At 52.3% G+C, this 27645-nt stretch overlaps 1 protein-coding gene across 1 annotated transcript in view; it reads left to right on the forward strand.

Moving 5' to 3' along the window:
- Window positions 1–27030, forward strand: part of Foxk1 (forkhead box K1) — a 52762-nt gene extending 25732 nt beyond the window's left edge. The window contains exons 2-9 of the mRNA XM_070033458.1: window positions 9665–9850; window positions 20701–20857; window positions 21271–21417; window positions 22910–23103; window positions 24072–24238; window positions 24356–24640; window positions 25928–26152; window positions 26584–27030. Of these exons, the coding sequence (XP_069889559.1) occupies window positions 9665–9850; window positions 20701–20857; window positions 21271–21417; window positions 22910–23103; window positions 24072–24238; window positions 24356–24640; window positions 25928–26152; window positions 26584–26867 (1645 nt within the window). The 3' untranslated portion in view covers window positions 26868–27030. The remainder of the gene's footprint in view (window positions 1–9664; window positions 9851–20700; window positions 20858–21270; window positions 21418–22909; window positions 23104–24071; window positions 24239–24355; window positions 24641–25927; window positions 26153–26583) is intronic.
- Window positions 27031–27645: the final 615 nt, after the last annotated feature.

The raw sequence follows: 27645 nt of genomic DNA on the forward strand, positions 1-27645 counted from the left end.
TCCCACCTGTCAGCTCACCAGTAAACTAGCGTAGGCTCCAGCTGGCAGGCGACCTGGCCACTCAGGGTAGCTGCTAGTGCACAGCCACTGCATTTCCATTCTTGGTGAGGAGTGGGAGGAAGGGCTGACAGGCACTGGTCCTCACTTCAGAGATCCTGTGTGGGCTGCCTCCTGGCTCTGCTTGCTTCCACTGCTCATCCCCACCTGCAGAGAAGTGGAAATGGAATTGTTACCAGGTCATGGGCACTGGAAGATCGGTGGGGGCCAGGAGATGGGGAGGTGGGTCTAATGAATGTTCTGCCCTCTGCCCTAGCTGGAGCTTGGCTGTTCTGTCCTTGCTTATCACATCCCACTGTCAACTCTGCCACAGAATCCTGGCCTGTGTTCCTTATTCACTGCCTTTCCCTGGTTATGTGCCCTCTCAGTGACTCAAGTTTCCCTCACTGCTGGGATGTAGGGGCATGTGTCCTCTCTGTGACTCAATTTCCCTCCGCTTCTAGGATGTAGGGGTATGTATGCACTCTGTAACTCAGTTTCCCTCCACTGTTGGGATGTGGGGTCATGTGTCTGCTGGGTGACTTGATTTTCCTCTGTGGAAGCACTCCCCCCCGCCCCCTCCCCCCCCCCCCCCCCCCCGTGCCCTCCTTCACTGAAGCAGGAAACGGGATAGCTGCTCTTTAGGATGTGCAGGGGCAGCTTCTGTGGATGGAGGGGAGGGGAGATCATGTTTCCAGCTGGTAGCTCACAGCAAAAGGCCAGGGGTACAGACATCTTCTGCTCCTTCTCCATCCCCAGCACACAGAACTCAGTTTCCTCTATGCCACAGCCTTGGCTGTCTGGTCCCACTGATGCTGGCCCGGCGTAGGCCTGGGTGGGACCGTGTATGGAGAGCAGGGACTGTCAGACTAGCACCTCTATGCCCCATGCCAGCATCCTGTCCTGGATTCTCCAGGAGCGTGGGTGCTGTGTGTGCTGCCTCTGTCCTGCCTGAGCCTGGGCCTGGCTGGAACTTCCATATTAGGAAGAGCAGTGGCCTCACTGCATTAGACATAGCCCTGGCTATTTAGACAGATGGAGCTCTTTTTTAAAGCATCAGTGCCTGGCTCCTCATGAGGTGTGGTTGAGTGTGGTCTCCCAGTTTGGCGACTGACTCTTGAGAGAGAAGACAGGAAGTCTTAAAGCTAATGAGGGTTTGGATGGGAATGTCTGCCAGGCCAGGCTGGGCCAGGCCAGGATCTGTCATTGGCCCACCTAGAACATTACTGTTCTGTGGAGGCTGGCTCTCTTTCTAGAAGATGAGGCTCTGCGGTAAGCCACCCTGCAGACTGCTTGTAGTGGGGACCCAGAAACTCCCATAAGCCTTCCTCAGCTCCTCAAAGGTTTCTGGGTCATGTTAGACAACCTGGGCAGGTAGTTGCAATGGAGAAAATATTGCCTGGGTCCCCTCCCTCATCCAGCTACTGCTTCATCCTGGCTCTCTATACTCCCAAGAGTAGGGACACCAAGCCCCTTCTGTGAGACATGGGGCACTGGGGCAGTTAATAGACTCATACCCGCTGTGTACACATACAGCAGGCATTATGTGTATGCTTGCATCTGCTCTATATAAGTCTATCCCTATAGAGACACACATGTATATACATGTATGTACCTACGTAAATATATATAGCAGATTTTGTGGTAGAACTCAGGGTTCCTATCCCTGAGCCTTTTTTTTTTTTTTTGCTTAAGGCTAAAGCTCTACTAATTGAGCCGCAGCTCCATTTCTGGCTTTTTTGGTAGTTCATTGGAGCTAAGAGTCTCACAGACTTTCCTGCCTGGACTGGCATCAAACCTCAATCCTCAGATCTCAGCCTCCTGAGTAGCTGGGATTACAGGTGTGAACTACTGGCACCCAGATAGATTTTTTTTTGGGTCACTCATGGGCCTGAACTCTATCCCTTAGCTCTGTCCCTCAGCTCTTCAGTTCAAGACTTGCGCTCTATCACTTGAGCCACAGCACCACTCCCAGCTTTTTCTGCCTATGTGGTGCTGAGGAAGGGAACCCAGGGCCTCATGCATGCAAAGCAAGCACTCTACCACTGAGCCACCTTCCCAGCCCCTGGATACCTTTTAAATTTCTTTATTGAAATTGAGTGCTTATGTAAATTTCACATTATTGTGGATCATGATATTCAGCTAAAGACACAAACATATCCTAACTTTCACAAAGCAAATTGTCATTATCGTGTTCTATAAAGCTTATGAACTCTACAGACTTTGTATTTCTTCCAAATTGGGTGATATGTACATTTCTTTTCTTTCTTTCTTTCTTTTTTTTTGGGTCCGGTTGTGGGGCCCGAATTCTGGGCCTGGGCACTGTCCCTCAGCTCTTCAGCTCAAGGCTAGCGCTCTACCACTTGAGCCACAGTGCCACTTCTGGCTTTTTTCTTTTTTTTTGCTTATGTGGTGCTGGGGAATCGAACCCAGGGCATGCAAGGCAAGCGCTCTACCACTGAGCCAACTTCCCAGCCCCTCATTTCTTTTTGTTTAGTGTAAGCTGTTCCTCCTTTCTCTCTCAATCCCTTCCTCCTATCACTGCCCTTGAGTTCCTTAGTTCACTTTCATTCATGTCCAGTGTAGCTGATGGGCCCCTCTGCTGTATTTTTTTTTCACCTGTTTCTCTCTGATTCTGTTCAGCTAGATTTTTTTATACTATTATTATTTCATGTTAACAAGGCAAATGATTTTGCAGATTCTCATAAACTGTGAGGTTCCTGCCTTCCTGTGGAGGGCCAGCGGCAGAGGCTGACTTCAGGTTTTGCCAGCCAGTCTGCTGTCCACAGGGGCTGCCTGGCCAGCACTATCTGGGCTGGGCACAAGTTAAATGAGGTTCGAAGCCAGTGCCCCTGAGGCGCAGTTGTACACCTGGCTCTTGGGCTCCTCTGGGTCTTAAGTCTAGGTATCTGGCAAAGTGCCCAGGCTCTTTCTTGCCTGCCAAACGTTCCCTGAGTCTTTGGCTAGCTGATTCAACATAGCCATACCTTTCTGAACTTAACCTGGTTCAGAAAGGCCTGGTGATTCCAGGGTAGTTTTGTAGGCTGAAGAGAACATTATAGCCGCCAAGGCTGTGGCCCTGCACAGGCCTCACCCTGCCTCAATCTGGCAAGCCTGATACACATTGGCCTCTAGCCAGCTAAGAGTTCCCAGAAGACCTGCATCCCTGTGGCTTCCCTTTGCTGTGTGCCTTCCCCGTGTCCTTTGTGCTGTGTGCCTTCCCTGCGCTGTGTGTCCTCCCTGTTCTGTGAATGCCCTCCCTGGACCACGGAAGAGCAGAGTTGCCCAGCAGGAAACCCCACTGGCCATGATGAGCCAGCAGAGATGGGATTTTAAGGAGAGTGGCTTAGCCGGGCGCTGGTGGCCTGTAATCCTAGCTACTCAGGAGGTTGAGATCTAAGGATCGCGGTTCAAAGCCAGCCCGGGCAGGAAAGACTGTGAGACTCCTATCTCCAATAAACCACCAGAAAACCGGAAGTGGCACTGTAGCTCAAGTGGTAGAGCGCTCGCCTTGAGCTGAAGAGCTGAGGGACAGCGCCCAGGCCCAGAGTTCAAGCCCCACGACCGACGGAAAAAAAAAAAAAAAAAAAAGGAGAGTGGCTTGACATGCATAGAGCAGGGGGTTCTTGCAGTCTTTTTTTTTTTTTTTTTTTTTAAGGTACTGATGGGACTCAGGACCTTGCATTTGCCAGACAGGCACACGACCTGAGCCATGCCACCGGCCTTTTTGCTTTTAATGTTTTGGATAGGGTCTCAGTCTTTCAGGTAGGGTCTCTCCCTTTTGCCCAGGGTCAACTTTGGACTGTGATCTTCCCATCTCCACCTCCCATGGCATTGCGATTGCAGGTGCGTGCTGGCTTGCTGGAGGGCAGGTGGAAGTCGGGCTGAGCTAGTGTCTTGTTTAGCAACTGTTGGACCTGGGGAGTAATGCTTCAGTCATTTAGGCTTTCTTTGTGCAGCATTTTCTTTAAATAAGCATGGGATAGAAATGAAAGTGAACAAACACAGTCCCACGGCTGCTGAGAATCTGGCCTCTGCACCTGTCCAGTCTTTCTGCAGACGCTCAGCTGTGCAGGACAGGACATCTACTAATACGCTGTTACATTTGGGACTGAGTGTCAGGAAGCCAGGACCCCTAGAGGTCTGCCATTCACCTACCTCACTCTGAGGAGACCCTTAAAGGAACCTGCCTGTGCAGGTGGATTTTGCATTCTGCTCCATCTGATACAGCATGGGAGCTCTCCTTACCCCGCCCCCCACCCCCAGCATTGTGTTTTACATAAATCCCACAAGCCCCTAAGGATGGTGAGATTCTCCCTGGGAAGGGTGGATGGAGGTTCCTTGACTGCTCCATCCGTGTCCGTGTGCGGCCCACTGCGCCCTGGCCCGAGCTTCCCTTCCTCACAGCTTCTCTCCCCCCACATCTGGTTCCCTTCAGCTCTGCAGACTTGCCCAAGTCCCAACTCTCAAAAAGAGTCCCTTGTAGAGGCCTGCTGTAAATGAGGATCCTTGGAGTGGCCGGGGTTGGATGCATCCCAGTCACCAGTGTCTCTTGGCACTGGCAAGTGCCCTCTGAGATCCCGGGCCTTGTCAAAGCCCTGGCCTCCTCCCTTCATCTTGAGAGTGTTCTGGCAAAAGTGTGTGTATGTTTGGCTGTACCAAGTTTTAAACTTTGAGCTTGTTAGGTAGGTACTCTACTACGTGAGCCACACCTCCAGACCAAAATTGCTGTTTTCAGAAGAAGGTATTTGGGGCTGTCGTGATGCTTTGCTTTGGGATTGGATATGAGGAGGACAGCATTTCACAGTGAGTAGTTTTGGTGCTTGTTTTTTGTAAGCTCACAGAGGCAGTGCCTCTCAGTCAGGCTCTGTTAGTCCTTGCCAGTCTTACCCTTATGCAGAACATAGGGGCTGCCTGGAGGGGGAGAGGAAAAAAGGGAGGAAGGCACCCTGCACCATCCCAGTGGCCTGGGGCTCCTCCCCCCCATAGTTGGCAGTCCTCCCCCCCAGTAGCCTGGCAGTTCCCCCTCCCCCAGTGGCCTGTGGTTCCCACCCAGTGGCTTTATAGTCTCTGCCCACTCCCAGTAGCCCAGCAGTTCCTGGCAGGCTATCCTTCCCTGGTGCCTGTCCCCCATAAGACTGGGCCCTCTCAGTGCATTGCTGGGCCCAGGAGCCACTTAGCACCACACAAAATCTGAGTACCTGTTGCCAAGTTTCTAACAGCTTTTCCCAGTCTTAAATCCTTCTTGCTTTACTGGAAGCAACATATAAATCCTCCTGTTTGTGACTTTTGGTGATTCAGAGGTTCCCAAAGCTGTGCAGCCAGCCATTCACACAGTCGGTGCCCTCACCCTGGCCAGGCAGGCACTCTACCACTCAGTCATACCTCTAGTATTTCTGCTTTTGTTGTGTTTCCAATAGAGTCTCATATTTATACCCAGGTCAGCCTGGACTGTGATCCTCCTGTTTATGCTTCCTGGGCAGCTGAGGTGATAGCGACACACCATCTCACTTGCCTTTTTCTTGATTGAGACAGAATCTTGCAAACTTTTTGCCTGGGCCAGCCTCAAATGTCCATTCTCCCAGTTTCAGCCTCCTTTAAGTAGCTAGAATTACATGTATGAGTCACTATACCAGGCTGTTAGAACATTCCATACCTGCTGCCAGCCATTTTCCTCTGTCCAACCCAGGCAGCTGTGGGTCTGCCTTCTGTCTGTGCTGAGCAGGAGCTTGGGGGAGGGTGCCTGCTTACGCCCTTCCTTGTCAGGCATGTTGCTGGCCTCAGTCTTCCCAGGGAAGAACTGGTGGCATATGTGATCAAGACAGTGTAAAACTTTCAGAAAGGACTTTAATTACAACCAACTCATTAAAATTCCACCTAGGAATCAGGTTCCATCAGGTACTTGAGGCAGGTGGACAGAGTTTGAGGGCAGGCAGCCTGGGGTATCTAGCAAGAACCTATATTAAAAAAAATGATTGAAGCCGGGCACCGGTGGCTCACGCCTGTAATCCTAGCTACTCAGGAGGCTGAGATCTGAGGATTGCTGGTCAAAGTCTGCCTGGGCAGGAAAGTCCATGAGACTCTTACCACCAATTAACCACCAGAAAACCAGAAGTGGCACTGTAGCTCAAGTGGTAGAGTGTTCGCCTTGAGTTGAAGAGTTCAGGGACAGTGCCCAGGCCCAGAGAATTCAAGTCCCACAACCAACCAAAAAAATAAATAAAATAAAATAAATAAAGAATCAAGGGCTGGGAATGTGGCCTGGTGGTAGAGTGCTTGTCTAGCATGTATGTATCACATACACAAAAAAAGCCAGAAGTGGTACTGTGGCTCAAGTGGTAAAGTGCTAGTCCTTGAGCAAAAGAAGCTCAGGGACAGTGCCCAGGCCCTGAGTTCAAGCTCCAGAACTGGCCCATGCGCAAGCACACACACACACACACACACACACACACACACACACACACACACACACACACACACACACACACACACACACACACACACACACACACACACACACACACACACACACACACACACACACACACACACACACACACACACACACACACACACACACACACACACACACACACACACACACACACACACACACACACACAACGAATGAATGTTCTGCTAGGCTCCCAACATGTCAGGGAGCGATGTGACTTACAGAGGCTGCAAGCACCCCACACTCCCAGGTAAGCGAGGCTGAGGGGCAGGCCAGACTTGCTGGGGTGATGGATGTAATGCGCCCCATCTCCCTTCATTGTCCTCCTCTTCCTCCCTCCGCCTCTCCTAGTAACAGGATGTCTGACTGGCTCACTATGAGATTTAGAAAAGTGAGTCAGGAGCTGGTATTAAAATAGCTGTCACCACAGTTATTAGGACTGTGCTTATGGTTAGGTCTTTTTTTTTTTTTTTTTTTTTGGGTCCGGTAGTGGGGCCTGAACTCTGGGCCTGGGCGCTGTCCCTCAGCTCTTCAGCTCAAGGCTAGCGCTCTACCACTTGAGCCACAGCGCCACCTCCGGCTTTTTTCTTATGTGGTGCTGAGGAATCGAACCCAGGGCCTCAGGCATGCAAGGCAAGCACTACTACCACTGAGCCATCTTCCCAGCCCTTATGGTTAGGTCTTAATTGGGAAGTAGCAGTTACAGGAGATTGTCCTGGGGGCGGGCTGAGGCTTTACTGACAGCTCAGTGTACACTCAGGGTAGGCAGGATGGGGTTCTGTGCTGTCAGTTGCACAGCACCTCCTTGTGTAATGTCCATCACTCCCTCCTGGCCAGGGAGCTGGTTAAAATGTGGAGGAAGGTCTGTGATTCATCTGGAGTGGAGTCAGGCCCAGGTCTAGAGCCCTACACACCATGTCCTCTCCCCTCCCCTCTTGTCTCCCCACCCACGTGTGGCCAGGGTGTATCCTTGTCCTGGCTGGCCTTGGTGACTGATGTGATGGGATCTCATGCTAACTCAGGGCCTTTGCGGTGCAGGAGCCCAGCCGCTTCCACTGGGCTCTCCTGGCAGACTGAGGTGAGGTGCAGTGGCATGGACACAGTTGATGTATAGGGCTGTCCTCCTGTGGAATGTAGGGCAACAGGGGTGTGTCACATACACACCACACGCTCCCTGTGCATTCACACATGGGCCCCTCCTTAGCCAGCCCCAGCCAGGCTCCTGGCTACAAACCGTTTCTTTTCTTTTTTTTTTTTTTTTCCATAAACTTTTCTTTAGGTCTCTGTCTCGGGTGGGTAGATGTGGGCTGTGTGACTCATAAAGACCGCTTGGCCTTCAGGACTGAGGAGCCACAGTTTAGGAGGAGGCCGCTGGCTCTTTGTTGAGAAAGTGGAAATGACTCTGCATACTCTCAAACCTGTGACATCTCAGGGTCCCCCCCCATCCCCGCCCCAGCAAATGGAACTTTAGGAGTGATGCCGACTCAGCACTGCAGACCCCCACCCTATCTGCAGTATTGGGGCACCCAGCCTGTCTTCCAGAATGCCTGTTTACCCCTGGTTTTACATATAGGAATATAAACATGCCTCCCACATTTTTGCTGAATGGCTGAAGCCTGGCTGGGTGCTTTCCAGCTCCTCTGCCAGGTGTACAAGTGGCTCCCAAGCAGGTGAAGGAAAGAGCTCTGTGGTAGATCTCCAGTAAAGACCTCCACCTCTGCAGTGGGTCCCCCTATAAAGAGCTCCTCATCTCTGCAGGGGATCCTTATATAAATTCACCAGTTGTTCACTACATCTCACTGTTGTTGGACACAGAGACAAGACCTGCCCTTAAGTCTTGTTCATGAAACACTTAGTGTGGAGAAGATGGAATGAGAGCTGTGTGCACAAGCACGTTCCCAGGGCCGGGTGGCTTTGCCAGCATCAGGCTCCCTGGGCGGCCACTCCCGCTCAGGCCCAGCTGCACCAGGCCAGGGCATCTCCACCAGCCTCCAGCATGCTGGCCGTCTTGCTGTGGGGATGTGGGCACCAGCGGGGGCTGTGTGCAGTGCACCCCATGTGTGCAGCTAGCTTGGCAGGTTTTGTTGTGATACTCTCAAGCTAGCATCGTAGTAGGTGGCAATTTCTCTGTTTAGAAATTGGAAGGTGTACTAGGCAAACTGCCCAGACTGTGACAGGCTGCAGTTTCTTAGAAAAGAGGACCATGCACATAGTCCTTGCCTATCTTGAGCCCCTGGCATGGTCTTGGTGCTTTTTGTTTTTGGTCGGTCCTGGGGCCTGAACTCTGGGCCTGGGTCTGGGCGCTGTCCCTCAGCTCTTCAGCTGAAGGCTAGCGCTCTACCTCTTGAGCCATAGTGTTACTTCTGACTTCTGCTTATGAGGAATCGAACCCAGGGCCTCATGCATGCAAGGCAAGCACTCTACCACTGAGCCACCTTGGTGCTTCTTCTTTTTTTTTTTTTTTTGGGGGGGGGTCTGGTCGTGGGGCCTGAACTCTGGGCCTGGGCACTGTCCCTCAGCTCTTCAGCTGAAGGCTAGCACTCTACCACTTGAGCCACAGCGCCACTTCTGGCTTTTTTCTTTTTGCTTATGTGGTGCTGAGGAATCAAACCCAGGGCCTCAGGCATGCAAGGCAAGCGCGCTCCCACTGAGCCACCTTCCCAGCCCACCTTGGTGCTTCTTAAGGCCAAGTATGTTGGCATGCTGCCTTGAGTAGGAAAGCCACAGGCTGGAGGCAGGGAAGCCCAGAGCATTTGTCAGGCATTGTTTGTGTTAGCCCTTAGCTATCGGGGAAGGACTGACATCGCTGTCCTTTCTGTTCTTTTCCCTGTGAACCACACACAAACCACATCTGGCATCACCACAGCTGCTGGCAGACCGATAGGGCCGCGTCTGCTGAGAGCTCTGTGCACGGCCTTGTGGCGTGTTGCAGGGCTATTTGGGTCTGTGCTGTTCCTGTGACAGGCAGGGACTAGCTGATGCTGTAGTGGCCCTATGCTTGTGTCCATAGGGGCCTTAAGGAGAGCACAGGAAGTGCCATCCCGATACCAGTCCTGTGAGCACAAGGGTTGTGTTGGTGCAGTCATGTGGTGATCAGGATCCATGTGATCAGGCCCCACTGGACCTCAGCCTCCTCCTTTCAGGACCTGACTTGCTGTTCTCCTTTTGTTACAGGTGTACCTTCCGGTTCCCCAGCACAGCCATCAAGATCCAGTTCACATCCCTGTACCATAAAGAAGAGGCTCCAGCTTCTCCCCTGCGACCGCTCTACCCTCAGATCTCCCCACTGAAGATCCACATTCCGGAGCCGGATCTCCGCAGCCTGGTCAGCCCCATCCCCTCCCCAACCGGCACCATCAGGTAAGCTGCCTTGCAGGAGCCCAGACTCTTCTTACCAACCTGGGTGGGCCTGGCTGTGGAAGTGGGCTCTGGTGGGTTCTCCTCAAAGGCTCGTCCCCTAACCCACCCCCCTCCAACTCAGGACTTACATGTTAGAGCCTGCTCAGAGAAAGTAACAGACGTTGAAAATGTTTAAAAGTCATGTTGACATGCTAGGGTTAGGTGAACTTTGCTTCTGTAACCTTCATTTGTGGAAGTTCCTAGTTATCATTTGATTCTATTCTGTGAAGGAAAAACCCTAGAGCACAGCTTCAGGAGAGACTGGAGTAGCCAAAGCTCCACACAGAGCCCCCACTCTGATTTCACAAGTGTTCCTGGGTACTGCCACATGCCCCTGCCCCCAGCACAAGCCCTTCTGTGGACACCCACATCCTCATCCAGAACAAAGATAGGGAAACAAGGGTTTCTCCATCTTAAGGTGTTCTACTGTTTTATCTCCGAGGTCTCTCTGCTTCTCTCTGTCTTGAGAGTGGTATATGGCCCTCAAGGTGCAGTGTCCCATGTAGCCAGTACGGAGGCTGCGGCTGTTGTGACCTAGCAGCTTCTGCCGGCGCTTCTGTCTTACCAGCAAAGCTCACCCTGATGGGAAAGGAGCACGGTGGCTCCGTGTCGTAAAAGGCTTCACCCAGCCCTGCTGGGCTCAGGGCTCTCAGCTACCCACCAGCCACACTCTGTAAAAAAACACTTCCCAGTGGGACAGGGTTGTGCAGCTGTCCCTGGGTCTCAGGTTCAATTTGAAGCATCATGTCTCCCTTTCCCTCTTTCCCTCCTTCTCCCTCTGTCCTGAAGATGGAATCCAGGTCCTGGTCCATGCTAGGCAAGAGAGCTCCAGCCTAGAGCTGCACTCCAAGGTCTTGGGTTTTGTTTTGTTTTGTTTTGTTTTTTTGTCAGTAGTGGGGCTTGAACTCTGAGCCTCAGCTCTTCAGCTCAAGGCTAGCGCTCTACCACTTGAGCCACAGCGCCACTTCCTGTTTTCTGAATAGTTTATTGGAGATAAGGGTCTCACGGACTTTTCCTTCCCCGGGCTGGCTTTGAACTGTGATCCCCAGATCTCAGCCTCCTGAGTAGCTAGGATTACAGGCATGAGCCACTGGACGCCTGGCTGGCCTTGTTTTTTTTTTTTGGTTTTTTTTTTGAGATAGGGTTTTTTCTGTGTAGCCCAGGCTGGCCTGGCTCCGCCTCCTACATACCAGTAAGCGCCACCACACTAGGCTGGACTTGTCTCTTGACTCACTGAGCAGCAACCAGATTGGCTTCCTGCACTAGTTTTCCATTGTTGGCTTTGTTTTCCAGTGATGAAATGTGCTCCTTGGGGAATCATTTGTGTTGGAGTTGGAGTTGATGTCCTCTTTCCCAGAGCCAGAGTGGGGGTTGTCCTCCTCAGGTCTTGGCCTTGGAGCCAGCCTGAACTTCATAGATGATGATGGTGGTGGTGAATGACTAGCAAAGCCCAGCGTTGCATTGGCTGTGTGGTACCATTCAGTGCCTGTATCTTTATGAGAGATTACTTTTATTCTCGGCCTCCCATTCTAATGCCCAAATTCTGTATGTGACCTTGTGCTCCAGATGTCTAACTTGGCCACAATCCCACACAACAAGGCTCTGCAGGGGCTCTGTCCTCAGAGCCATGGCAATGTTCTCTCCTTCCCAGATGTATATGTAAGTTACACACGGATAAATGCTCGGTGGTGACATGATGCAGCTGCTGTGGAACAAAAAGGCTACACAGAGGGCCCCCCTATGACCTAGCAGTTCATAGTCACATAGCCTTAGCCTGGGTGTTGTGGCCCCACTGCTCATGATGGCCCCGGGGTGGAACTCACAGCCACATACTTGGGGAAAATTACAGTGTGTGGCTTGTCTGTAAGATAGGAAATCACAAGGGCGTGAGAGGGTACAAGACCTGCATACCTGGTCCCAGTGGGTCAGCCTTGAAGACCTAATGCCCATATGAGAAGTGCCAGTCACAAAGGGCCACCTAGTACATGGTCTCATGGATATATTATGTGGTTGCGTGGATGTATTGTATGGTCGTAGTGCGTGGTGCCATTCGCATGGGATAGCCAGGGTGGGCATTGGCCACAGTCAGGAAGCAGGAATTGCTCTCACAGGTTTGAGGTTCAGGGTGTCCATGTGGCCTGGTAAGGATGTTTTAAACTAAATACGGTAAAGGGTCTGCAGCTTTGTGAACACGCTAAAACCCACTGAGTTGCGTGCCATGGCGGGCAGTATGGACAGTGTGTGATATGGTTTAGGCTATTAAAACCTCACGTGTGGCGTGTGCTTAAATCTACTTCCAGTGTCACCTTAACGCAGCCGCTGGGACAAAGCTAAGCCATACCAATGCTGCAGGGGCTCAGATGTGAGTGCCCTGCTGCTTGTGGCCTATGGAAGTCAAAACAGGTGGCCACTAAGGGACCTTGGTTAGTGTATCTGGCCCAGCTGAAGGAACTGTTTCTGGTAGAGTCAGGCATTGTGGATCCCCAGAGGCCTCGTGTGTCAGCGTGTACCCAGGGGCAGAGGTGGTGGCAGCTCTGCTGTCAGTGAGTCCTCAGCTGAGTGCTTCCTTCCCTTCTGGTCCCAGGTGTCCGTGCTGCCCACCTGCTCTTCCCCATCCTCCTGTCTGTCCCCATCTTTGTCCCCCTGCAGCTTCCCATTGGCTCCTCTTGGGTTCCTGGTCAACTACCGGGACTAAGGGACCTGCTCTCTGGCTTGTGGACCTTTAATTAAGCCTTACAGCAGTGGGCCTCTGTGGACATCTGTGATTCTTCTCGTGTAGAGTTCTGCTGGGTGTTAGAAACCTCAGAATCTTGGTGGTTTTGCTGGCCTAGAGACTTCAGTTTGAGTTTCTTCCTGGGGCGGGGTTGCCATGTTTACAAACATGCCCGGCCTTTCCTCCCCTGATCCTGGGAGGAGAGGGTGGGGGCTGGCTGAGTGATTTCCTAATTTGGTGCTCCTGCACTTGGCGGTCCCCATTGGCTGCTGGCGCTAGGCTTGGGGATCTCGCTCCTCCCTAGAGCTGTGGGCACTGCCCTCCCTCCAGAGGCCCCTGAGGGGCGTCGGCCCTGCCTAAACCCCACCCCTACCCACCCTGGTTTTGCTTTGCGGGCAGGAGGCTCCAAGTTTCTCAGGGTGGGTGTGTATGTTGCACTGTGGTTTTGTGTGTGTATATTGGGTGGATTTTTTTTTCTGCCTTGAAGTACTCCACCCAGTAAATGAATGAGCTCTTTGAACTAAATTCTGTGACCTTTAGCAGCTTTATGACCTTTCTCTTGCTGTAAAGGAACCGTGTTTTTAGGAAAAAGGAACTCAGTTAATCTTTTTCTAGGTCTTGCTGAAACCCTGACCAGTCTAAGCCGGGCTTCTTAGAGCTGGAGTTTGAAGAAAACTGCTGGGGTTGTACCAAGGGAAGAGGCCAAGAGAGAAAAGCTGGGGGATTGGCAGGGAGGGAAAGTAGAGGCTATGCTTGCTCCTTAGGGCAGGGTTTTTGAAGTTGCTTCTATAAAGCTTTGCTTGGTGGTTTGTGAAATCAAGTAAAGGTTAAGCTGTATATCCTACAAAATAAACAGTAGGTAGCTAGCTTCAGAGTCCTGGCCATCTTAATCAGGATCTTTAGTGTGGTACTGCTTTACTGCCAGGTAATGCAGACTTTTTTCATTTTCTTTTTTCTTTTTTTTTTTTTTAATTTTGGTTAGCCCTGGGTTTTGAACTCAGGGCCTAGGCACTGTCCCTAAGCTTCTTTTTGCTCAAGGTTAGTATTCTACCAGTTGAGCCACAGTGCCATTTACAGCTTCTTCTGTTTATGTGGTACTGAGGAATCGAACCAGGGCTTCATGCATGCTAGGCAAGCACTCTACCACTAAGCCACATTCCCAGCCCTGATGTAACCTTTTTTTTTTTTTTTTAAGTCAGTCGTGGGGCTTGAACTCTTGGCCTTGGCACTGTCCCTCATCTCTTCAGCTCAAGGCAAGCATTCTACCACTTGAGCCACAGCTCCACTTTCAGTTTTCTGGTGGTTAATTGGAGATAAGAGTCTCACGGACTTTCCTGCCTGGGCTGGCTTTGAACCTTGATCCTCAGATCTCAGCCTCCTGAGTAGCTAGGATTACAGGTGTGAGCCACTGGCACCTGGCAATGCCACCCCTTTTGAAGCAAGATCTTTTGGGTTTGGAGACCATGGGGTCTGTCTGTGTACCATCTCTCCCTGCCCCATCCTTAGGTTCACTGTCCATGCTTTTAATTATTTACAGTCAGCTAGTACCCACAAATACCAAATAGAATTTTTCAGAAAGGAACAATTTGTAAGTTTTGATGGAGTGCCATACTCAGCAGTGGGATGATTCCCTCTCCCTGCCCCCTCTCCCCCCCCCCCCCCCCCCCCCGCCATGGGCACTGCCTACCCCAGCGTACCTTAGTAGCAGGCTGGGTCATCAAGTCTCTCCTGAGATCCTGGGGAAGTGATTGAAAGTAATTCCTATTTTACTTAACAGTAGAGCATAGGTGTCAGATGCTTCAATGATTTAAATATGCTGAAGCTAAGCCACAAAGCACTTCCTTAGGCGAAAGGTGAACATTACCGTTACCACAGATGCCTGCGCAGGGCCTGGAGGGGGTCTGGTACAGTCTGAGGTTTCACCCATACAGTAGGGGGCTTGTACTCCATCCCATGGTTAAAGGGCTCTGGACTCTTGATTTTCTGGCAAACTCGGGATCCTTCAGGATGATGTTTTCATGATGATTTCAGGATGAATGTGTAGAAATGTTCTAGAGTGTGTGGGTCACTGGAGTTCTGACTTGTTTTCTGCTTGAACTTGCAGCTCCTTCCAGCTCACCTTGTCCTTTTCCATTTCTGAGAGCCCTGGCTCTTCTGCACTAGGCAGTGGGCACCATTGTGCTCCTTCTCTCCACCTTCCCTCCCCGCCCCGCCCCTGGGGCTTGAACTCTGGGCTTGGGCGCTATCCCTCAGCTCTTCAGCTCAAGGCAAGCACTCTATCACTTGAGTACCATTTCCAGTTTTCTGAGTGATTTATTGGAGATAAGAGTCTCAGGGACTTTCCTGCCTGGGCTGGCTTTGAATCGAGATCCTCAGATCTCAGTCTCCTGAGTAGCTAGGATTACAGGTGTAAGCCACCGACACCCGGCCTGTGTGTTCCTTTTATATGTCTGGGACGTTTGTGTGGACTAGTGAAGCTGGGTGGAGACTTGCCACAGGTGATCACATTGTGTCTTCTCAAGTGTACCTGTGTGGCATCGCCTGGACTCTGACGGGCCTGCTGTGTGCTTTTGGTGCCCACCAAAAGGATGTAGGGTACAGCCCTTCCCAGAGTGCTTGCTTAGGGGAAGCAGGGCCCCTGCCATGCACCAATCTGCCAGCCCTCATCTGCAGAATGCCTTCCTGCCTTAAGCCTGTTCCAGAAGAGCTGATGTTCAGGTTGCCAGTCTTTTTCTCTGAGGAAAAAAATGTGTTTCAAAAACTAGTTTAATCTTAAAGGAGCTCCCAGGTTTCTGGGTTTTTTTGTTTTTTGTTTTTGGCACTCCTGGGGGTTGAATCAGGGCCTTATGTTTGCTAGGCTGTCACTCTTCACCTGATCCCCGCCCCTAGGCATGTTGCCTTATTATTTTTCACAGAGGGTTTTGCCAACTTCTGGGCTACCCTGGGCCCACAATCTTGCTGCTGAGAGCAGGTTCTCAAACTCTAGTCCCAACCTTCCAGGAGCCCCTATTAGTCCAGCCACTTGCCCCCATATGCAAAAAAAGAAAGAAAGAAAGAAAGAAAGAAAGAAAGAAAGAAAGAAAGAAAGAAAGAAAGAAAGAAAGAAAGAAAGAAAGAAAGAAAGAAAGAAAGAAAGAAAGAAAGAAAGAAATTTATAAAGGGCTGAGAAAGGAGATTCATTACATGGCACCCATGGGAAGCCAGCCTTTCCGTACATCTTCAGCATCTTCATCTTCAGTGGTGTTGGGAGAATTGGGACAGCGGGTGAGGATGGTATGCACGTTTAAAACCATTCCAGGTCACAGGTGTTGACCATTAGCTCAGTCTTTGTCTCTGGAGGAGTTCTGGAGAAGTTATCATCTTACCCCTGGAGTGAAACTGCACAAGTTACCTGGAGGGTAGTCCCCTGGGCTTTACAACAGTAAGACTATGGCAATGCTTATTTGAGGAGCAGTTTTGCCCTCTGTCATATGTCACCAGGTGCTTATCGGTAAATCCTGTTCCTCCAGGAGCCCAAAGTGACTGCAAAACAGGGAAAGCTCAGATCAAAGGGCATGAGATGCTGCCTCTGTGTGTGTGTGTGTGTGTGTGTGTGTGTGTGTGTGAGAGAGAGAGAGAGAGAGAGAGAGAGAGAGAGAGAGAGAGAGAGAGAGAGAGAGAGAGAGAGAGAGAGAGAGAAGAGAATATCCACATTTTAGTTAATTTACAGGTCTAGAAAAAAGCATCTTTATATAAATATAAATATATATATATATAATTTGAATTTTTGGAAACTTTAGCTGTGCTGTCAACTTTGGAAAAAGTATCCCAGTTTACTGTGTTGAGTTGGCATTGTACAGAAATTAATAGCCATATTGGTCTAGAGATGTTAAACTTAATTTTTTTCAATTGTACAAGGATAAACACGCTGTATTAAATATGTAAGGTCTTATCTATGTAGGTTTGATTACAGAAATTAATAAAGTATTCTCTAAATAAAAAAAAAGAAAAGAAAAGAAAAAAGCTTCTTTTGGGTTGCCTCTTACACTGTCCCTGACTCCCAAGGAGCTGGGATTACAAATGTGCCCCAGAATTTTATAATATTGACCTTGTGTTTGGGGACCATAACTCCTTCAAGGGTAGATCCAGAAAAAAAAAATTCCTCTGAAAATATGCTGGTCCTATTCTTTTTTCCCAAAGTTAGAGCTTCTGTGTACGTACCCTGTGATGAAAAACCCCTAAGATGAAAACCCCATGGGATGCTGCACTCAGGGCCTCTCACTTCCCACTGCCTCTTCCGGCTGTTGCTGGTTGGCTTCTGTGCCGAGGCCTGGCCTCCGCAGGCCCTGGCCTTTTGGTTTTAGGCAGTGTACTTGGACTTCCTCCATGGAAACGAAGGAAGCTTTTCCTCCCCCACCCCATCCTCCCGATAAAGTCACATGGGTTTTGGTTCAGTTAGTGTCAGCATTTTCTTTATTGTAACTGTGTCATAATTATTGGGCCCAGCTATTTCCTTCCTTGTACTTTGGTTTGTTTTTCTCCTCCTTGAAGTTGGAATTCCTCTTTTCAGTCAGTAAGCTCTGCCAGTGGCCATGAATATCCCTGGGAAGCCGTTCCTCTGCAGCCAGCCCTGTTCCAGCCAGAGCCAGGGTCTGGCCCTGCTCACCCTGGACTTTCTCCACCACCCTGGGGAGCCTCAGGTGGAAGAGGGCCTTTGCTGACCTGGGTGGGTGGCTTCCTTTCTTGATTTGCTCTTTTTTTTTTTTTTTTTTTTAATTTTTAAGGCACATCCTTGATTCTCTTCCTAGAAAAGGGCACAAGAGAAGGAAACATGCATGCCTGTAATCCTGGCTACTAGTCGAAGGCAGGAAAATGACAAGTGTGAGGCTGGCCAGGGTAAAGTTAGGAAGGTCAGGTAGTGGGATTCGGGCCCCAGGGTTGTTGAAGGGAGGGAGGGAGGGAGGGAGGGAGGGAGGAAGGAAGGAAGGAAGGAAGGAAGGAAGGAAGGAAGGAAGGAAGGAAGGAAGGAAGGAAGGAAGGAAGGGAAAAGAAAAAAGAAAGAGCAAGCAGGCAGGGCACCGGTGGCTCACACCTATAATCTTAGCTACTCAGGAGGTTAAGATCTGGATCATGGTTCAAAGACAGCCCAGGCAGGAAAGTCCATGAGACTCCTTTTTTTTTGGGGGGGGGGGTCCGGTCGTGGGGTCTGTACTCTGGGCCTGGGCGCTGTCCCTCAGCTTTTCAGCTTAAGGCTAGCGCTCTACCACTTGAGCCACAGCGCCACTTCCGGTTTTTTTCTTTTTGCTTATGTGGTGCTGAGGAATCGAACCCAGGGCCTCAGGCATGCAAGGCAAGTGCTCTACCACTGAGCCACCTTCCCAGCCCTCCATGAGACTCTTTATCTCCAATTAACCACCAGAAAACCAGATGTGGCTCAAGTGAAAGAGTACTAGCTAGCCTATTGCTGAAGAGCTGACTGACAAAAAAAAAAAAAAAAGAAACAAGCAGGTCCTCGTTTTCCAGTGGTTTATTAGTGTCTCTCCTCCCTGCAGCTGTTAGCTCCATCTGGTTTTCATTTGGTGTTTTGTCTTTTTCTCCGGTGCGTGGTGGCCTACTCTGTGTCCTGTGCCCCCTGTTTGGTTCTGTGTGTCCCACCTGTAGAGGCTGGCCTGGACTACAGGTGTCTAGCTTGGCTGTTACACTTGAGAATGGAGTGGCCAGGGTCAAGGCTTGGTCAGGGTCCTGGGCAGCCTCTGCATAAGGCTGGCCCCCCTGAGGATGTTGCTTGAGCAGAGCCAGCCCAGAGCTGGCCAGAGTCCAGGGCTCTCCGGTAGCCTCTCAGCTCGCCAGACTCGTGGGCATTGACATCCCCTTCCTGGGGCAGCAGTCTCGGGTATGAGGGTCCCCTGTCTGACCTACCTTGCAGACTATAGTCCCCCTTTAAGCAACAACATAGTATTCCTGACTTGAGTAATTTTAGGAGCTCCAACTGCATTGCTGGGATTGGTGCTGGAGGATGATGACCAGAGGTCCCTAATCCTCTAGGGCTCCTGGGCCAGTCCCCAGAGAGCAGGAAAAGCAGCAATGTGGCTGCCATTGATGGCTCCAAGGGCAGTGAGGGGCTCAATTCCATTGGTTCTCAGTGAGATGGAGAAGTGTGTGTGCCTGGGCAGGCCGTCATGCCCGTGGGTCCCCTGGCCACGCTGAGCAGTGGTGAATGACCAGGCACTCTGCACTTACCTAGTACAAAAGCAGCTTCTGGGCCTGGTACTACAGGCCAGTGTGGGCTTGTCCAGGCCAGACCCAGGAAGCCCATATCAGGGTTTTCCCCAATTCTCACCCAAGGGAAAATGCAGAATGTGGCTTGTTAATGGCCATCTTTCTCCACTAAAAGAAGAAAATTTACCACAGCTAGCCCAACGTGCACACCTCCAGTCTCACCTCAGCCTTAAAGAGAGGGACAGGAATTTATTTTAGGGCAGGACTCCTTCCTTCCCCCTCTCCCAATTTTTCCCTCCCATCCCCATCTATAAATTGTATAATTCATTTTCAGCGTAGTGCCTAGTGAGTACCATGGCTGCATTTGTTTATCTTGAGGGAGGGGAATTTAATCCATGCAACAGTGGTGGCTCTCATTGTTCTACTTGGCCTCTACTGGGACCCTGAATACAGTCCCCCAAACATGGGGCCTAGTGGAGGGGTTTGGCCAAGTCCCCCGGGTTTGGGGCTCTTCCCCTTTCCATGAGAGATACTGGCTTATTCTGCCTTTTGAATGGGGGGGGGAAGAGAGAGAGAGAGAGAGAGAGAAGAGAGAAGAGAGAGAGAAAGAAGAGAGAGAGAAAGAAGAGAGAGAGAAAGTGTGTGTATGTCCGTTCCCCCCCATGTCCCTGTGCACTCTACCACTTAAGCCACAGCTCCACTTCTGGCCTTTTGTTGGTTAATTAAGAGATAAGAATCTCATAGACTTTCCTGCCTGGTCTGGCTCTGAACCTCAGTCCTCAAATCTCAGCCTGCTGAGTAGCTGATGTTACAGACATGAGCCATTGTTGCCTGGCTCCTGCACAGTTTTTATTAGCTTAGGCTGCCCAGGGCCATCTCGAAGGTTGTAGCATTTTTTAATGCTGGTAGTGGGACTTGAACTCAGTGCCTCATACTCTTGCTTAGCTTTTTTCTACTTAAGACTGATTTTTTTGTAGGTTAATGGAAGATAAAAAAATATCTCAGATTTGCCTGTTGCCTTCAAACTGTGATCCTCAGATCTCAGCCTCCTGAGCCACAAAGTTTACAGTATGAGACACCAGAGCCACTGCCAGGAAAGCTGCTATATTTTCCCCTTCTTCCTCTCACAAACTAGTTTATAAGTACGGATTAAACTTTCTGTGAAAGGAGCCTTAGTTGGGTATAAGTAGCTACCTACTAGTGCTCAATTCCTATACATTTTTTTTCAAGGCTGGTCTGTAACTGCAGTCTTCTGAGCTTAGACTGAGCCTGGCTCGACAAGATTGCTTCTGATCTGGGTCTAGTTGATTTTCCCTGAATAGTTTCAGTAACAGACATTTTCAGAATCAAGATTTTATGAGGTCTGATGACCAAAGCCAGTCCTAGTTCATCGGGGCAATTGGCCAAAGCTCCCGACCAGCTGAGCCAAGGGAGAGCCAGTGTCCCCCTCCTGCCCTTGATTGGAAGTCCTCAGCACTGCCCAGCACCTTTCTTGTATCTAACTATGGCTCTTTTCCACCTCAGGCCTGTTCCTGGGGTGCCATCTTGTGGACACCTTGGCACTGACCAGCAGCTCCTGTGGCTGTGGACTCAGGTCTCTGCCAGGGAGAGGCTTCAATCCCCTCAGGCTCAGCTCTTCACAGAGATCCTTGTGGGAAGCTGCATGTGTGCCAGCCGGGAGAGGCTGGGCACTGCCACCTGTGACACTGGGAATGAGGTACCTTGGCCCTGGAGAGGGATTGCTGCTGGATAAAGCTTGCTTGCTGCCCCTGGTCCTGCACCAGGGTACACATTGTTGAGAGAAGTGAGCCCTTATTATCCAACGGTGGTCCTGAGACCATGGCAGGCCCAAGCCCTTCTCTGTAGGGAGAACTCACGGTGTGTCCTTCCCTCTCTTCAGCGTCCCCAACTCCTGCCCTGCCAGCCCTCGAGGAGCCGGGTCCTCTGGCTACCGCTTTGTCCAGAACGTGACCTCAGACCTGCAGCTGGCTGCTGAGTTTGCTGCAAAGGCCGCCTCTGAGCAGCAGGCAGACACATCGGGCGGGGACAGCCCCAAGGTATGAGGAGCACACTATGGTGACCCACACAGGTGGAAGAGAGGGACTCCAAGGGCAGCAAACAGAGCAGTCACCTCTCCCCACTTGCCAAACACGATCGTGACATTGCTCCCTCTTCCCCTCTCCCTGTCCCATCTCCTGCCAAGTGTGGGGTTTAATGACAGTCATCCAGTGGGGTGATACATGCTTTCTTACGTCTGATAACTGATAGGTGTGTTGAGGGGGTACGGAATTTCAGGATTAAATTATGATAAAAGCCTGACTTTTCTGTCCTCCAAGGCAAAGCAGCTAATACATGAAATGTCATGAAAGTGGCCCACCAGTGATCATGGGGATGGGTTTAGTCTGGGAGCAGGCGGTGGGGGGTGTGGCACCTTGTCTTCTTCTCACCCCAGCACTCTGCTTCTCCCCAGGACGAGTCGAAACCACCATACTCCTATGCACAGCTCATTGTGCAGGCCATCTCCTCCGCCCAGGACCGGCAGCTAACACTAAGCGGCATCTACGCCCACATCACCAAGCATTACCCATACTACAGGACGGCTGACAAAGGCTGGCAGGTGAGGCCATGCATCAAACAGGAGAGACATGGGGGTCCTTCCATAGAGGATGATCCACAGCACCTCTAAAATGTCAGGCTGCAGTACAGGCACGAAGCCTACAATGGGTGCCTGGTGCACTCTCCTGCTTCCTGCCTGGCATTGTAAGCACCAGGCACATGGCCAACCCAGCACTGGATGGGTGTCGCCACTGTGGCCCCATGGTACCACCAGCCCTCAGTGTAGTAGGTGCATTGGTATGTGTTGTTCCCTCATTCCCTTGTGTTTTCCCATAGTTACTGTTTCCTGCTTGCTAGCTTACTCAGGATGAGGTGTGTGTACTGTGGTACTCAAGTCTTTGCTTTTCATTTTTCTTTTTTTTTGCCGGTCCTGGGGCTTAAACTCAGGACCTGGGTACTGTCCCTGAGCTTCTTTTGCTCAAGGCTAGCACTCTACCACTTGAGCCACAGCGCCACTTCTGGCCTTTTCTGTATATGTGGTATTGAGAAATCAAACCCAGGGCTTCATGCATGCTAGGCAAGCACTCTACCACTAAACCACATTCCCAGCCCCTATTTTTTTATTTTTTATTTTTTTTTGCGGGGGGGGGGGGCAGTGTCATACTGTGTAGCCTGGGCTGGTCTCAAACTCATGATCCTCCTGCGTTAGTCTCCTGAGTGTAGATTTTACAGATGAGTGCCACCATGCCCAGCAATATGTAGGTGGCTATTTCCAGATTCTTTTTTTTGGGGGGGGGTCCGGTCACAGCCCTGAATTCTGGGCCTGGGCACTGTCCGTCAGCTCTTCAGCTCAAGGCTAGTGCTCTGCCACTTGAGCCACAGCGTCACTTGCGGCTTTTTTCCCCCCTGCTTATGTGGTGCTGAGGAATCGAACCCAGGGCCTCATGCATGCAAGGCAAGCGCTCTACCACTGAGCCACCTTCCCAACCCCTATTTCCAGATTCTTCTTTTCCCTTCCCTCCTCTCCTGGGTCCTGGGAATCAAATCTAAACCCTCGTGCATGTTAGGTAAGCATTTGAACACTGAGCCAAATTCCTCTTTTTTGTTGTGGGTTTTGCAGTACTGAGGATTGAACTTAGGGCGCTACCACTGGAGCCATGCTCCTACCACTTGAGCCACACCTCTAGCTAAGTCTTTTCTTTGTTCCTGAAATGCTTTTAACATTATTCTGCTTTGCTCTATAAAGATGGTGATGGAGGGCTGGGGATGTGGCTCAGCAGTAGAGCGGCTGCCTTGCAAGACCCTGAGTTCAAACCCCAGTATTACAAAAAGAAAAGAAAGCAAAACAAAATAACAGGGGTAGGTTTCACTGTGGGATCCAGGGAGGAAAGCCTGGGCTTTGCATATGAGGTGCAGTACCTGTGCAGCCACAGCGCAGAGGGCTGGTGGTTCCTGTCACCCCTGTTGCTGCAGTTGGCTGCAGGCATGAGTCAGTAGGGTCTGTGGTCTGTGCTCAGCTGGCTGTGACAGTGACTATCTCTCCCTTCCTGCAGAACTCTATCCGACACAACCTCTCTCTGAACCGCTACTTCATCAAAGTCCCACGCTCCCAGGAGGAGCCTGGGAAAGGCTCTTTTTGGCGCATAGACCCTGCCTCAGAAGCCAAGCTTGTGGAACAGGCATTCCGCAAACGGAGGCAGAGGGGTGTATCCTGCTTCCGCACCCCCTTTGGGCCTCTGTCCTCACGGTAAGCCCCTGCTGCTGTCCTGAGTGTTCAGGAAGATGAGGTCCCGGGGCTGGTCTTGGCTTGTCAGACTGCCCCTTGGCTGGGAGGCTGCCCCGGGACCAGTGCACAACTTCCGGACTATAGGCATCAGAACTTCTCCAGTGTGTACTGCCATGGCAGGGTCTCTGCCAGGGAAAAAGGGATAGGAGGCTCAGTGGATCCACTCTTTGCTGGGCATGAGGAGATGCAGGGAAGCAGCAGCTGGCCCCTCTCTGGCACAGCGTAGGACCTTTGAGGGCAGATAGGAAGTGAGACTGGCATTGCCCAGAGTCTCCTCTGCTCTCTGGTGACGGGGCGGGTGTGGGGGTGCAGTTCAGTGCTGGTGGGCACGGTCACCAGCAGGCCCAAGCCTTCATCCTCCTGGCTGATGAATGCCTGGCCTTGCCTTTCCTGCTTACTTTCTCCTGGCCATGCCGAATCCAGAGGAGCAGGCAACAATGGCTACGTGCTTCTTCCTACTTTGTAATCAGAAGGATGGCTGCTGGCACGGGCAGTAATGGAGGGCACTCAGGAATTCCTGTGTTGCAGCCACCTCATTCTAGAAGAGCTGGAGGCCCGATGGAGGTCTGGCCTGGGCTCCTCTCAGAGGAGCTGGTCCCAGTGACACAGCAGGAGCGGGGTCCTTGGACACAGGCAGATGCCACTGGATCTCTCATTTGCTGGGAGCACAGATAACACAGTGTGTCCTCTTAATGGAGGCCTCCCCCCTCCCCCCCACCCCCCCACCCCCGGCTCCCCACGTACAGTATTGGCCATGGCCCACAGTGACACAGTGTTAGAGAAGCATCTGGAACGGGAGAGTTGACAGAGGAGCCCCAAGAAAGGTGGGCGGGGATGGGGGATGGACACTGGGGTCACGTCCTGTCTGAGGTTCTCTATCCATGGCACACTTAGCACCGTGGTCCCTTCTGGCTCTTTGTCCTCTGTAGGAGCGCCCCAGCTTCACCCACTCACCCTGGGCTGATGTCCCCTCGTTCCAGTGGCCTGCAGACTCCAGAGTGCCTGTCTCGAGAGGGCTCCCCCATTCCACATGACCCAGACCTAGGGTCAAAGTTAGCCTCCGTTCCTGAGTACCGCTATTCCCAGAGTGCCCCCGGTAAGGCTCGCTTTCATCCACTTCTTGAAGAAAACAGAATTCATCTAGCACTTGGAGTGGGTCTGGGCCTGTCCAGGTGATGATCAAGTGACTATCTTCTCTCTCTGCTCCCTCCAGGCTCCCCTGTCAGCGCCCAGCCCGTGATTATGGCTGTACCTCCCCGACCTTCTAACTTAGTGGCCAAGCCTGTGGCCTATATGCCAGCCTCCATAGTGACCTCGCAGCAGCCCTCGGGCCACGCCATCCATGTGGTGCAACAAGCCCCGACTGTCACCATGGTCAGGGTGGTCACCACTTCTGCCAACTCAGCCAACGGCTACATCCTTGCCAGCCAGGGCCCGGCAGGTGGTGCCCATGACACGGCAGGCACAGCTGTGCTGGACCTGGGCAGCGAAGCAAGAGGTAACAGTGCTGCTGCTGGCCTGTCTACCAGGGTGTGGCCCAGCCGGCCAGCCTGGCACTGTGGGCCTGAGCCTCAGGTTCAGAGCCACCCTGTGGGGCAGCACTCGGCCCCGTGTGGCAGGGCCTCGGGCACACAGTGGCATGATTGGTTATCCCTCCAGGCAATGCTGAGTTAGGTTGTGCAGTCTCTCTCGCTCCTCTTTCCTCCCTCCTCTCCTTCTCTTCTCTCTCCTCCTCTCTCCATTTGAGATCGGGGTCCCACTGATCTCCCTGCCTCAGCCTCCTGAGTGCTGGGGTGACGGGTATGGTCGCCATGCCTGTGCACAGACTGGAATTTAGCGTTTTCAAAGGCAGGGAGCACATGCCCGGTGGAAGTCTCTGCCAAGGCCTCTAGTGCCAAGTCTTTGGGAGACATTAGGACTGAGAGTCAGCTCTGGTTCCCCAGGATAAATCTGATCTTGAGGACTTCCAGGGTGGGTATACCTAATTCCGAAACATACCCTCTTGGGAGGCCTTGGGTTGACTCAGTCTCAGCTCATTTTATCTTAAAAGTTGTGGTGGGAACTCTGTCTCAGTGAATGAATGGCTTTAGGAGCCAATCCTCGCATTTCCAAAGAATGTTTTCTTGCCCAGAGTAAATTTAAGCCAAGCATGGTAGCTCATACCTGTAATTCCAGCTACTTGAGAGGCAGAGATTGGGAGGATTGTGGTTTGTGGTCCAGTTGGGCAGAAAAGTTAGTGCCCCCATCTCAGTCAGCAAGCTGGGGTACATGCCCATAATTCAACCTACCCAGGAGGCGTAGGGGAGAACCGGAATCAGGCTGGTCCCTGGCAGAAGTGACCCTATCTCCATAACACCTAAAGCAAAGAGGCTGGAGTATGGCTCAAGTGGTAGAGCATCTATGGAGCAAGCTTGAGGCTCTGAGTTCAAACCCCAGTAGACAGACAGACAGACAGACAGACAGACAGACAGACAGACAGATACACACACACACACACACACACACACACACACACACACACACACACACACACACACACACACACACACACACACACACACACACACACACACACACACACACACACACACGTGCTTAAAGTTCAAGGTCTATTCTAAAACCCAACGAATGGGTCTTCTTTGGCAACCTGTTTCCATGGTGAGGATCTCCTCGGAGCAGTTTTCCCCACTGCCACTCTGTCCTCACCCAGATCCTCTGCCAAGGCCACATGGGAGCTGATGGCCTCTCTGGCCTGGAGTGTTTCTCATCCACTGCTGCCCCACAGGTTTGGAAGAGAAACCCACCATTGCATTTGCCACGATCCCTGCAGCCAGTCGTGTCATCCAGACAGTAGCCAGCCAGATGACCCCAGGCGTCCCCGGGCACACGGTCACCATCCTGCAGCCAGCCACGCCAGTGACCATCGGGCAGCACCACCTCCCGGTCAGGGCCGTCACGCAGAACGGGAAGCACACTGTGCCCACGAACAGCTTAGCCGGCAACACTTACGGTGAGGCCTGGCCCATCCTCCAGCCCCACCTGGCCTAGCCACACGGCCTCCCACCCCATCAGAGCACCCTCGTGCCAGGCCCTGCCAGTGATACAGGAAAGGCCCCGAGGGTACCTGTGCCCTGCTGCCATAAGGCTGCTTCCCCCTTGACTGACTGGGGTGAGGCCAGTGGTTAGAGGTCGGCCAGCACAGGGCAGGGAGCCGGGGATAAGGGGGAGCCAGGATGTCTCAGGTCCAGGCAGAAGCAGAGGCGTGGGGGCCCAAGGCCAGGCTCTGGCCAGCTGGAGGGGTGAGCATGGGGCTTCCCCCCTGCATGGCGGGGGATAGGGGGCAGTGTGGGGGTCTGCTGAGTCCACTGAGCATTCTGTGTCAGACATGCCAGGGTTGGTCCTGCCAGACCCCCGTGTGACCTCCTCTCCCTCCACCCCCAGCCCTCACCAGTCCCCTGCAGCTCCTGGCAGCCCAGGCGAGTTCATCCACGCCGGTGGTGGTCACCCGGGTGTGCGAGGTGGGGCCCGAGGAGCCAGCTGCAGTTGTTGCCGCCACAGCGGCCAGTACCACGCCGACCCCAGCCACCTCCACTGCCGCCCCCAGCTCTTCCAGCGGGGAGCCCGAGGTCAAGAGGTCCCGGGTGGAGGAGCCCAGTGGGACAGCCGCCACGCAGGCCACAGTGATGGCAGCCGCCGGCTCCCAGGGCCCCGGTACTGGGGAGTGACGCCACCCGCAGAAAGGTGGAGTGGGCCTCACATACAAGAGCCCGCACGTGGGCCGCATGGTGGACCGAGATGAGACGCGCAGCCACTGCTGCACCCAGACGCTTTGCATTTTATCTCCTGTCCTCCCATGGTTTGAAACAAAACATAAATCCGTTCAGACAACTGATTGTATGTTCTGGGGGTTCTGTGTGCTTATTTCCCTCTTCCTCGCACCACCACCACCTCCCCCAGCCCCTGGGGCCTGGAGAAGGGCATCCGGAGAAGGTTCTAGCCCAGAGCCTCAGCAACCACCATGGCCCCCCGCCTGCAAGGACGACGGCGCCCCAGCTTCAGGTCTGTGGCGGTAGCTGCCACATGGGACTGGACGAAGCACAGCGAGTGCATGCCGAGACTGCCCCCCACAGGACTGGCACGAACCCCTGCTGTGGTCATTGGGAACAGCCAAGAGAAAGGCCGGACTGCCAACCTCCCCCAAAGCCACAGAAAACATCGGCATTAACTGGGGTACAAGCATCGACTTCAGCTTTGGGCCCTGAGCACTTCTTGATACATTTAGCCCTGGAAGCGGGGCTCCTCCCACAGAATGGGGTGCAGGTCCAGGTGCCTGAGCATCAGCTCCTGTGAGGCCACCCTGCCGCTCCGCTCGCTAACTTGAAGAAGGATCAGCAGCTCCGCACTGGGTCCCACACCAGCCAAGCCTGACCCTAAGGGCTCAGGTGAACGGGACTCACCAGGGCAGAAGGGATGGCCTTGCAGGCCTGCCGCTCCAGCATCCTC

The sequence above is a fragment of the Dipodomys merriami genome, unplaced genomic scaffold (genome assembly GCF_024711535.1).
Source record: "Dipodomys merriami isolate MVZ:Mamm:240054 unplaced genomic scaffold, mDipMer1.0.p SCAF_22, whole genome shotgun sequence".
NCBI lineage: Eukaryota > Metazoa > Chordata > Mammalia > Rodentia > Heteromyidae > Dipodomys > Dipodomys merriami.